Here is a 13,360-nt window from a genome sequence, read left to right as displayed (position 1 = left end):
CAGGAACATTTGCACTGCCTTCAGCAGCTACAGATCCAGCTTTAGTGTGGATCAAAATTTCATTGTCTATTCATTTGCCAATTTCTGTTGCAGATAATGAACATGCTGCAATTTGCAGTTAGTTTCCTTCCTTCTACAGCTTCTTAGGAAGAAGAGATCTGGAAAACAAGGGTCTAATCCTTCATTGGTGCTGAAAGCTCAGTCCTTGATCCAAGGGCTGTGCATGTGCTTTGTTTCAAGTACATGAATGGTTCCATTTTAATCTCGCAAAAATTAACCACCTACCCAGTTAAAGAAAACTTAATTGGGATGGAAAAAATGTGAACAATGAATGGGGAACAGCAATGAGACCACATGACAAGAGAAAGACAAAAGGAAAAGAGGGAGATAAAAGGCAAAACTGCAATAAAACAGGGATAGAGTTGGCAAAATTATCACAGTTCTTGGTCACTGAGGGCAGAAAGCACTGTCCCAACTAGAACTCATCCGGGCACATAAAAAGGCATGGTAGGTTTAAAACCTAAAACACCTAATCTGAAGCAGAAAGAAATACAGATACAACCCAAAGGACACCTGTCATCCACTCCCAAGATCAGGGAGTTACAACCTTCAGTAAAAACATGCTTAGCTTTGAATGTCACTTTCAGAATCATCTACAACATTATCCTTTACCACTTGTGCAGCCTCCAAATTACTGCTGGGAGAAAACACTCTGATCTTTCATGATATGGATACCAATTAAAAAAGCAAATATGATTACTATTTACAGAGAGCCTGTTAAGCCTTGGGGCTGATATGCCTCTAGGTTTTCAGAAGGCTCTGGATGAACTGTGGATCCAGTCTTTCCTCAATGTCCTGTCCTCCTTGTACTCAAGCTCACCACAAAGAGTTTGAGGCCCGTCCCTTCCTTCTCCTCAGCAACAGTGGGGTCTCTGGCTAAAAGCAGAGATGATGACAATGGGCCCTATTCTTCTATGGTATCCTTGACGTGTTTAGGACCTGTGCTACAGCACAATCCACTGCTCATCTCTATTTCTCCCCAGTAACCAGAAATCTGCTGAAAAGGTAGATAGAATGAGGAAAGCAAAAAGGTAAGGTGAGGCTCAACAATAACAGCTTGTGGGGGTTAAAAACCCACAGCAAATGTTAGGTTGCAGTGTCATGGGCATCTGTCTAGTATTATACTGGTGTAATTTTGTTCTGCATACGCTTAAAAGTGCAATTGTTTCCACACAGCTCTCATTCCTACCTCAGCTATGCCTGTCCCAGCTACAGACTTCTGCTTTAAAACTCCTGCACTTGTAGATTTGTTCTCACCACTGCAGCAGATGGATCGTATCTGGATTTTAGCACAGCCACAGCTATACTTCAGCTATACATCCACAACTAATGACACCCAGCTTGCACACTGAAGATAAGCAGGAGGAATCCAAAGATGGTCATGATTTCCTCAGTGCATACTGAAAAACTGAAGATATGGCGTGTGGTGAGGTACAGCGTGGAAGAGCTGTTGTATGCTTGTTTTTAATACAGCAGTTCCTAAGTTCTCACAGCCAGTGGAAGCCTCTCCATTCATTACAGAACAATTTGTAAAATGAGGGTTAGGAGAAAACAGTGCACCCATGAAATCTGCTGAAAGATATTATAAGAGATGCTGTAGTCCCAAGGCATTATAAAGACATGATATAAAGGGACATAGGGAGATCTGAAATGTGAACAAGGGTGATGCTTGTCCAGGTTAACAATGGACATTAAAGGGGAAATAATTTGAGTTATTTGAAAAAGGGGCTGACAGCAATGTTGAAAGACATAACAGCAGACAGTAAATTAGACAGGCATTTGTGATCTGATAAAGCAGCAAGAAAAAAAACCCCAAACACAATTCAGATGTGTGCACTGAAGCATCATAGTGCAAGAGAATCTAGAGGGATTTTATCTGAAAAATTATAAGCTACTTACGAACTGGAAGATCTTCAGTGAAGACAAAATGTCTTTAGGGCTGGAGAGATCAATAGATGAGAAAGATGACAAAAGCTAAATGCATATACAGTCAGTACAGTATTTGTGAAGGGCAGCATGGGAATATTCAAATGTTATGAACAGCATGTTTAAGTGTTATAAACACAAAGGAGTGGGAATGATTTAGTTTAGTTTAGAAGACTAAGAAAACCATACGTTGAAACTTCAAAATCCACATGGCTCACTTGACAACCTCTACAGAACAAATCCTTGTGCTTTAAAGCCTTATCCTACCAAGAATTGCTTGTTTATGCCACCACTGTGTCGTGATTGATTTTGCCCAATCAGTAGTCTGAATGTGCTGCATGGATTATGCTCCTTTTGCAGGACTGAGGCCAAAACCTCACTTTTAGTGCACCAGTGCTCCCCATTGATAGATTTATTCAGAAATGCTTTAGCAAATGATCATTACTGGCTTATCAGTCTGCGCTACAGAGCATTATGGGCCCTCTTTGCACAGCATAAAGGCAGTTTTATCCATGGGCATAAGACCCTGGAAATCACCAAGAAGGCATGAGGCTGCTGTACTCCCTGGGCTGCATTATTTCCCTTCTCCTGCTATTCAGGATGACAAAGTGGAAAACTCCTTTCCACCTGTTCACCTAGAAAGTGGTTCATAATACCATACCTGTTATTTATGGGGAAATACTAATTGGAAATCTTTTGGTACACAGTAAATCTGTCTACCAAATAGTAAAGATATTTAATGAAAAGAACTGGCAACCTACAGGCTCCAGCAGAAGCGTTTTGGTGCACTGCTATGTACAACAGGATCACCACAGAAATGACAGGGGTGAACTTAGGAAGCACTGAAAGAGAGAATGGGTCAAAAGCCATATGTGTTGGGAATACACAGAGGCATGCATTTAAGGACTGGCTGCATCTGCTTGTAAAAGGGTGAAACAGAGACAGAAGCTCTGTTTGTGTCCCAGTTGGTGGGTCTGGAAATGGCACATCCTGGTTTCCACTAGCTGAAGGCGTCCACAAGATGCAGAACTGGAACGGTAAGTGACTCACGGGATCCAAGAGCAGCTAGGTGAAGGCAAGCCAGGCTGGAGAACCAACAAGTATTACCACATTAATTTATCTGCCAATGGCTAAGATATCCAGTACCCTCTGATCAGAGTCTGTGCAGGCTTTCTATTGCTGGGCTTTTTTTTAAAACAGGCTTGCTCCTTTGATACTTCTTGTTCCTGAAGTAAATGGTGCTGTGCTTAGTGAAAGCTGTCTGGTTACTGGACACCTCCATTGATGTTTTATGGAGACGGCAGAACTGCAGGTGTTGAACAAAACTTGATGTGCTCAGGTGATCACAGGCAGCCACAGCCTGGCAAGAGACCCAACTACAAGATGACCTGCGGAGAAGAAGCCCTAAGACCAGAGTGAGGTTCTGCTCCAAAGGCCGTAAAAGGATTGAGAAGATGGGTAATCCCAGGATATAACTATATACAAACATCAACAAAGTTCACTCTAAGCAGGCATACTGTGAACAGTTTTGTTTTACAGATGGCTCTGTCTGCAGCAGAGAAGTGGAACAACCATCCAAACACACAGAGAGCCTGAACTGGGAACTGGAGCTGAAACATAGCAACCTGCAACTCCTGTCCTTATACACATGTTACTGTTTCTAACATTTTCCATCTCTGCTGGCAATGTGTGACACTTTTGGAATGTATGCATCAAATGTTTGTTCAAATAGCTGTACAAACAAGTTCTCATCCAAGTCTGGCAGTAAAAAAGGAGATCTATCCCCTTGCTTCAATGAGCAATACAGCAGGAGTAGGCCCTCTAAGCCTAAAATCAACCTGGAAAAAGTTTAAACAAATATTTAACTGTCTATTAACCAATAGATTTAAAAATTAATTTGTCAGATTATGGTGAATAAGGTTTTTTTTGAGAGAAATAAACACCAAAAGCTGAAACAGAGGAGGAATACACCCTGTTTTAGAGCTAAACTTCAGTCACTAATTAGGTCAAGATGTTCTTACTTGCATATATTTGAGAGGCATTACTCTGTCAAAAGCCAAACACAGACGGGAAATTAGACTCTACAGGATTTTTCTATGAAGAAAATTTCAATAAAAAGTCTTTAATATTGTTTTGCTCTCCCAGAAGGAAACACTGAAAGAAAAAAGCCGACTGCATACAGGTAAGGAGAATATAATGTTATCCCTGACAAACTCCCAACATCAGTATGGGGAATTGGGGCACAGATAGATATTGGGGCAAATGACTCTTTCAAAATGCTGGTTTAAGCATTTCTCATTAGCTACATCAGATATGGAGATGATGACAGAAGTGAAGTCCAGTAGCAGCTAAAATGCTACTGCAGTAATTATAAGATAGCTCTTTATCTACAGGCAGCTGCCAGCAGTCCATATTAATTTATCTAAGAGGCTTCTTACTGTAGCAAATGGTAATAGTAAATGAGATAACAGAGAAAGGAAAAACTTGAAGATAAACAACTGCAAATAGTCCATCCATCTCACAGTAGTCACTAAATAACAATTTTTATTTAAAATACACAAACATGCTATCTCTTCATCATTCACACCTTTGTTTGAGTTTCTCCCCTCCCCCACCAAGATGTGCCTTTTGTTTACACACAGCTTTTCTGGAAAGAAAACTTATATTCCAGAGATTTTTAAATATCATCACAACTATGTTGTGTTTAAATTTCTCAGAGAACTCTTTTTGAGTGTTTATGTGTATTTTTGACTGTGGATATGTTTCTGAAAGACTGCTGATGTTCATAATACTACAGTTCTCTTGAGGGAAGGCAAATGCATGTCTCAGATGAGTTGTTAGATTCTTCTGCATAGCTCAGAGCTGTTATATAGTATATATAAGGGAAAGTTAGAGCATCTCTAGAGTTCAGGTTTAGCAGGTATGAAATGTAATTCCTACTCCTGAAGGCACAATGTGTCTTAAACAGGCAAAAAGACTTGTTCTTCCATTTCTCATATTTTTGTCATCTTACCATGGCTAATCTTAACATGCACTGAAGTAATAAAGTCTATATTGTAACAGAGTCAACATTTACTATTCTCCCTTCAACTAAAGAGTTTTCCTATGGCATTTCATCAAAATAACATAGCTGCATATGGATATTTTCATGCAGCTAAAGAGTGGATATACTCAATACTAATTTTTACTGCGTGACACATGGCCACTATTTTTTACAGTGTTTTAGAGGAGACTGACTGGCTGTTTAGCCCATTTCCTGAGATCAGGAGCAAAAGTTAACTCTAATAACCAATTCTAAATCCAACTTTTACCTGCTTCTGCAAAGACTGTTTCCCAGTTGGTCATCTTTTGGAACGTGCACATCGATTGAAGAGGAGAAAAACAAATACCTTGTGATAAAAGGAGCTGTGGCTACTTCACAAGAGGAGAAAGCAGACAGAATTTCCATAGAGGGACAACTCCTTTAACTCTTCTTTCAGGCTGCTTTAACCTTGGAACAGCATCTCAAAATGCTGTATGGTATTGAAACACGACTCACATTAATTTTGCTCCTTTTCTTTTGGAAACCTTTTATACCATCTATATTTCCCCAGACTTGGAACCTCTTTGTTTTGAAGCCTGTGGTTTACTGGGAATCAAAATTTTAGTGACAGTAGTGGTGGCAAGAACCAACCAAGTTTTATGTGTTTCAAAATCAACACTCAGATAAAACTATTTGGAGATATTTCCTAGAATGCTACCGTGGCAATGATTAAATTCCTCTAAGGTGAGAGCTACCTTCTGTTCTGCTTTTGTATCACAAACATTCTCAGATACTCAGGAGCTCCCACAAGACAAAATAAATACAACTGTTATGCTCACATTGCAAGTTTTAAAGACAATTTACTACACCTTGCGTGATACCCCAAGGATGCAAATTATTGCCATGACTCACTGCAATATTAAATATGCTACACTCAAATCTTTCATCTCGAATTTCACCAACTCAAGTAATCCCAGAAAGGACTGGGCTGTGTCCACAATCTGGCTTTGAGACAAATACTAGACTGATGAGCAGCAATGCAACAGTTAACAGGCTTCGACATTAATGCTCTATTGAGCAGACTGGAAAAAGCTCAGTTTCTTTGGTTCTCTTGTTCCAGTCTGGCTGCTAATTCAAAACATAGTCATATATCAGTTTACATTGTGAAGGTCATAGTCACAAGGCCAAGAACATTCCCTCTATAAACAGGAGCTCAGGCTCAAAATCTGTGCAAATGCATACACAGAACTAAGCCATAAGGCATATCTGATCTCCCACCCCTATGGATTGGTCACATTGAACACAGGACATGCATTTTATTCAAGGTCAGAAGCATCCTTCTGTAATGACCCTTCCAACTGTCCCCAATTTGGCACCACCAGACTGTGTGGTGGTCTTGAGGCACATTAACTCCATTCTGCCCTGATGAAGCTAATCTGAAAGATGCACTACAGGGACTCAAGGGCATTTGCTCTGCCAGACTGAGACTGTTCAAAAGCCAAGTCCCCAAAATGGATTAAGCTGATGTTGGGTCCCACAGATCCATTCCTACCTTTCCCACTGCTTTGTTAATGTGGATATAGCCATAGTGCCTCTTACCTGCTTAGATTCCACTTGTCTTCCACATCAAACAAACGTCCAAAACTAAGTGATCTTCAGTCTCATGTGTTCTTTCTTTAAGCGAATCAAAACACCACAGTTCCCTTTACATTAGGTTTTGGGAGTAGAAGAGTGGTAGAGGAGAGTTAAAAGGGGTGAGGGTTGTTGCTGCCTGTTATTTCCTTGGTTATTTGGACTGGGAATCTGAGAGTCTGGAGATAAAACACCTTCAAAGACGTCAAGGGTCAACTGTTGGTTTCTGGGGGACTGGAGATACTGTTCATTTTTCATTTGGCAGCAGTGTTCCTTGGAATGAGGATTGACTATTGCCATTAACACCAGGCATTCAGCCAGAAGGGGCAAAGATACATGTCACAATTTGCACTTTTAATTTACTGGAGTGTCTGCAGCAACATCCTGTTTGATATGGTAAATTAAACAGGAGTAGTAGGGTGGATTTTTCTATTGCCCAGTTAAACCTCTACGTACACAAGGTACCCATCAAAAAAAACCCACCAGCATTCAGAATGTGTCTTCACAGCCCTTGAGAAAACATCTGAACTATGAAACCTGCCTGAATGAGTTCATTCAGTGTGAGACTGCCACTCTGGACCACCAGAAGATACGTTTTGCCTCTTTCTACTGAAGCAATGCAGTCCTTTGTGAGTTGCCTACACTACTGCAGAACAGGTTTAGAGTACTTAGCATCTAGTACTGGGGGCTGCTGTATCTTCTCATCTGTACAATAAAACACAATTGCAAGCTTAACTGTAAACACAAGTAATTCAGTTAAGGGCAACAAACCAGACTGCCTTTAGAGTATCTGTTTTAAATCCAGTGTGTATTTTTTTTTCCTAGAAGATTTTAAATTTAAGAAGCTTGCTTTTATTTTGAAAGCAAGGAATTTTATGAGGTTACTCATGTGAACAAGTACTGCAGCCTGGCTTACTGTAACCCACATCCCAGTCTCTCCAATACTCTGAACTCATTTTCCAATGACTAATGCTGTGCCACTGGGGTTTCTCTGCACGCTCAGATCTCCCATCCAGTACCTTCTCACATCCCCTATGTCACCAACATCTGTCTTTCCAACATCCTCAGCATGTAATGCCAAGCCTTCTGGTTTTATCCACTAATGCACTTAAGTAACACTGTAGCTCCCTACGACTCCCATCACAACATCATATGCTCTACCTGTTTCTGGTTTGCTATCTGGCCCAGATGAAACAATGCTATTGGAACTAAAATACCTGCTTAGTGCTTGGCACACTTACACAAAAAGATAAGAGCCATGTTTTACCAACATTCCCCTTTGTGGGGGCACCAATTTGAGTATGTCATCTTTACCAAGTTGCCAGTTTTCAGGAAACATATAAGAACTTCACATTTAAAACTTCACATTTCAAAACTTACCAGAAGGCTAAGAGTTAACAAAGACTTCAGTCTAGCCAGCAGAATAGGTTCCTATTTCCATAGGAACAAAATCAAGTTAAAAACCTGCTAATTTTATACTGAAGTGAAACAAGCAGGTAAAAGTGCATTTAAACCATATCTTTTTGCTGTTAAATGAGGTTAGGTTTACTAGATGGAGGTGCCAAAAATATGCTACCATATATAGTTGAACATGGCTTCCAATTCAGAAAAAAAGGGAAAAAGGCAGCAAAGGATAAAGGGTAAAGAGGACTTACCTATGAGATACATGCCAATCCAGTCCCCTGCATCCACTTCCTCCTTTATATCCCAGTATATCACTAGGTCCTGTGAATGCCCAATGGAGTAGTAGGAGCTGCTGACCATCAGGGTAGACCGACTGTCTGAAGTGACAAGGTCTGTGTCACTGGTAGACCTAGGGATGGTGACCATCTCATGAGGACTGTTCCTGATGTCCATGTTATGGAACTGGTCAGGATTGTAGCTGTATCTAAGAGGTTCTTTGCACCTCCGCCGACTTTGTGAGTTCCTAGATGGAGATGCCATGGCTGCCAGGCCCAGGAACCTGTTTTGGTACAGATTCTGCAAAGAAAAAAAAAACCAGAATAATATTTACAGGATGACTTTTTCAGTGATGTCAAAACTCAGGAAAAGTAGTACATCAGAGTGAGAAAATAGCAGATCTTACTCCATTCAGCGTCACAAAAAAGGCATGAGAAGGTGTAGCAGGGAACAGTGCTAACTCAACTCCCACTCCGTAATTCTTACCATGAAAACAAGTGTAAAACCAAGCCTTGCACCACTATGCTCAGCCACAACTGGTAGTGTGTGGAGGAAATGGATAGAATCATACAATCATTTCTGCTGGGAGAGACCCTTAAGATCATTGAGTCCAGCCTCTGTCCCAGCCCTATCAACCACTAGACCATTTCCCTAAGTGTAACATCCACTTGTCTCTCTCCTAAACATCTCCAGGGACAGTGACTCCAGCACCTCCAATGTCTGACAAGCCTCTCAGGAAAGAAATTCCTCCTCACATCCAGCCTGAACCTCCCCTGGTGCAACTTGAGGCCATTTCCTCTTGTTCTGTTGATTGTTACTAGGGAGAACAGCTTGACTCCCACCCCACTACAGCCTCCTTTCAAGTAGTTGTAGAGAGTGATAAGGTCTCCCCTGAGCCTTCTTTTCTCCAGGCTCAACAGACCCAGATTCCTCAGTCCTTCCACACATGAGACATGCTCCAAATCCTTTACTAGCTTGGTAGCCCACTTCTGGATCCTCTCCAGCACCTCAATGTCCTTGTAGAGAGGGGCCCAAAACTGGACACAGTATTCGAGGTGCAGCCTCACCAAAGCCGAGTACAGGGGAATGATTACCTCCCTGCTCCTGCTGACGGCACTGTTCCTGATACAGCCCAGGATGCCATTGGCCTTCTTGGCCACCTGGGCACACTGCTGGCTCATGTTCAGCTGCTGTCAAACAACACTCACAGGTCACTCTCTGCCTGGCAGCTTTCCAGCCACTTCTCCCAGAGCTCCCAAAGCTGAGGGTTGTTGTGGCCCAAGTGCAGGACCCAGCACTTGGCCTTATTGAAACTCATGGCATTGGCCTTGGCCCAGCCATCCAGCCTATCTTGATCTCTCTGTAAACCTTCCCTACCCTCAAGCAGATTGACACTTCCACCCAGCTTGGTGTCATCTACAAACTTACTCAGGGTGCACTCTATACCCTCATCCAGATGATCAATAAAGATGTTAAACAGGAGCAGCCCCAGTACCGAGCCCTGGGGGACACCACTCATGACCAGTCACCAACTGCATTTCACTCCATTGACAACGCCTCACCCAGGAAAGTGTCTGCCTATCCAAGCCAAGAGCAACATATTTCTCTAAGAGAACGCTGTGGGAAAGTGTCAAAGGCTTTACTAAAGTCAAGACAGACAACATCCCCAGCCTTTCCTTCATCCAATAAGCATAGAAGATCAGGTTTGTCAAACAGGACCTGCCCTTCATAAACCCATGCTGAATGGGCCTGATCACCTTGTTGTCCTGCATGTGCTGCATAGTAGAACTTAGGATGACCTACTCCATCAGTTTCCCTGGCACTGAAGTCAAACTGACAGGCCTGTAATTTCCTGGATCATCCTTCTGTTCCTTCTTACATATGAGTGTTATATTGGCTGACTTCCAATCAGATGGGACCTCCCCAGTCAGCCAGGACTGCTGATAAATGATGGACAGTGGCTTGGTGAGCACCCCTGACAGTTCCCTCAGCACTCTAGGATGTACCTCATCCAGTCTCATAGATTCATGTACATCAGTGTGGAGCAGCAGGTCACTGACCATCTCCTCCTGAATTGTAGGGGGCACATTTTGCTCCTTGCCCCTGTCTCTTGGCTTGGGACACTGACTTTCCCCGGTGGAAATGCTCCTATTACTAAAGACTGAGGCAAAGAAGGCATTAAGCACCTCAGCCTTACCCTCGTCTTTTAGACAGAGAAGGAAATTTGGTAATAACAGGACATGGAGGCTCTCTCTGGTCTTTCTTTTATTGTTAATATATTTATAGGAACTTTTCTTATTTCCCTTTATCTCTAAAGCCAGTTTGACTTCTAGATGGGCTTTTGACCTTATAATTATTTCCCTGTGTAACCTAAAAACACTCTTGTACTCATTGTGAGTGATCTGCCCCTTCTTCCAGAGGCCATAAACTCTCTTTTTATCCATGATTTTAAGTCAAATCTCCCTATTCAGTCAGGCTGGTCATCTTTGCCTCTGGTTCATTTTTGCCATACACGTGGGGATGGCCTGTTCCTGGGCCTTTAAGATTCCCTTCTTAAAAAGTGTCCAGCCTTCCTGGACTCCCGTACCCTTCAAATCTGACTCCCAAGGGATTCTATTAAGTAATCTCCTAAATAAGTCAAAGTCTGCCCTTTGGAAGTCCAAAGTGTCAGTTTTGCTGCCTCATTTCCTCACATCTCTATGAATAGAGAACTTCTTAATGCCCTGGTCTCTGTTCCCCAGACGGCCTCCAACTGCCACATCCTCCACAAGACCTTCTCTGGTCACAAACAAGAGGCCCAGCAGGGCACTCTCCCTCCTCAGTTCACTTACCAGCTGTGTGAGGAAGTTATCCTCCACACATCCCAGGAACTCCCCCGTTCGTTCCCTCTCTGCTGTGTTGTATTTCCAGCAGATACCTGGGATGTTGAAATCCCCAACAAGAACAATTGCAAGTGACTGTGAGAATAGTAGCTGGCTTCCTCCACACTAATGCATGCCACCAGACAAATGCATCACAACTATCAAAGTGCCAAAGAGCCATTCTCTTTTAACACCAGAAGACAGCCATTCTCTTTTAACAACAGAAGTGCAGGTGTCTCAAAGGCTGTATTCCATCTGGAGAAACTGGTTAGCAATGAGTAAGAGCTTTTCCTCCCTCCTGGAGATCTGAAGAGTAAGAACCATCAAAATGGCTGTTAACAAAATAGGGATGCCTTCACTGAAGTGCAAATAGAAATTAAGATACCTTCTGATGCTACTGCTCTGTTCCTGTTTTTGCAGTAGACTGTGAGATACTATGCACATCTGCTCTGGTAGGAACTTGGGAACACACCAAGCAATTAATGGGAACTGAGAAGGTTATTGCACAGTAGTCATCCTCCTAGCAGTTGAAAAATATTTAAGTGAAAACCTACACTCCTTCCTCAAGGCAAACTGACGTACAAAATGCATCACAGTGCATGAGTTAAGAGGTTTTGTGAGCAAGCAGACAGAGAATGCTTAAGTTATGACTGCATTAAATTTTGATGTGAAGACATGCTCTGATACTGATCAAAACACTGGTTATCCCTTACTGCTGTGCTGGGTTTTTTTTCCATTTTCTTTCCAAGCCTTCCTTCTTCTCTCCCTACAACTCTGCTATTTCAATCACTCAGCTTTTCATTATTCATTAGCTTTCTATTATCTGTCTGTTGCCAACCATGCTGTCAAGACTGTTAGATACAATGCCAGACGGTTTTCTAGTGTGCTACAAAATGCTTTTCACATGATCAGAAGTCAAATCATTCTCTTGAACTGCAATAAAATAGGTGAAAGAAAAATAATAGTTCCTTTGTCAAGTCAAGCTGTTATTTAACCCTTTGTTAAGGCTTTATGGAGGCTATGGTAGCACAGGACAGTACGTCCTGAAAAAAATCTTTTGTTTATTAAACTCATTTTTGTGGGATAATTACAAGACCTATTCTTGTGTCTTAGGGTTATGTTGCACAAAAAATTGAGAATGAAAAATTAAACTGGCATCTTTGTATGCCTAGAATACACTGCCATTTGCAGACACTGCCCTACAATGCTTAACAATCCCTTGACCCAAATCCTCACTTACTGCATTAAACAGGGTTTATAAGCAAAAATAGCTCCATTGAGAATGCCATACCTTAAGAGCAAGTGCAAGGTTGAGGCTAATAAAGTAAACAGCTACACTAGAGATGCTGGAACAGGAGAAGGAAGGAAGCATGTGGGGGAATGAAGTGCATGTTGTCGCATTGTTATGCACTTAACCATGTCTTTGCTGCTTCTAACAGTTACATCATTCACTGTTTGAAAAGAGAGGTCACTTTGCAGTCTAAAGACAGATATTCCCTATAAACAGAAAATGCTTTACTTTTTAATCCAAAAAAATCTATGTCTTATATGCAGAGAACATTTTCTATCTGGAAAGTACTTGTGAATTTGTACAACCACCACACTTTAGTCAGTAATTTAAAACCAACGGGGATTTCTGTTGCATAGCGAAGGCAGCATCTACCATCACAACTGCACCTGAGGCAACTACTATTGGTTTTATAGTGGTGAGACAGGAACGTGAAGACCTTCAATCCCACTGTTCTGGATCAGTCTGTACCATTAACATGGTTCCTTTGCTCATAGCTCATAGTTCCTTTACTCAAAAGCTACTTCAGTTCAAAGGCAGATATTTTGTTCCTGGTGACAAACTACTCCAGGGAATAGTGGTTCTGCAGATAGTTTTGGTTTTGAATGTTAATGGATGTAAAGTATTAATTAACTTCATATTTTCAAATTAAATTACACTTAAACCTTTCATTTTTTCAGCTTCATCATGACTTTACATTTTTGTAATGAAAATGGTAAATTTGTCACTATTCCCTAATTTTTTTAAGTTCCTCTTTTCCTACATGTTGATGTCAGTGGAACAAATGGCATAATCTGAACCCAGAAGGCTGCATGATGCAGAAACCTGAGTCTCCTGTATTTCCAGCATTGATTCTACACAAATCCACTAATCTGTAAAAAAGAAAATCCC

The 13,360-nt window shown here is 41.5% G+C and overlaps 1 protein-coding gene across 1 annotated transcript in view; it reads right to left on the bottom strand.

The window, feature by feature from the left end:
* The window catches only part of HECW1 (HECT, C2 and WW domain containing E3 ubiquitin protein ligase 1), a 181,930-nt gene extending 173,307 nt beyond the window's left edge, over positions 1–8,623 (bottom strand). Inside the window, exon 1 of the mRNA XM_061996514.1 lies at positions 8,296–8,623. Within this exon, the coding sequence (XP_061852498.1) occupies positions 8,296–8,584 (289 nt within the window). The 5' untranslated portion in view covers positions 8,585–8,623. The remainder of the gene's footprint in view (positions 1–8,295) is intronic.
* Positions 8,624–13,360: the final 4,737 nt, after the last annotated feature.

This window comes from Colius striatus, chromosome 5 (assembly GCF_028858725.1).
Source record: "Colius striatus isolate bColStr4 chromosome 5, bColStr4.1.hap1, whole genome shotgun sequence".
Taxonomy (NCBI): Eukaryota; Metazoa; Chordata; class Aves; order Coliiformes; family Coliidae; genus Colius; species Colius striatus.
Note: the sequence above shows the minus strand (reverse complement) of the source record. Positions and strands in the feature narration are given on the sequence as shown.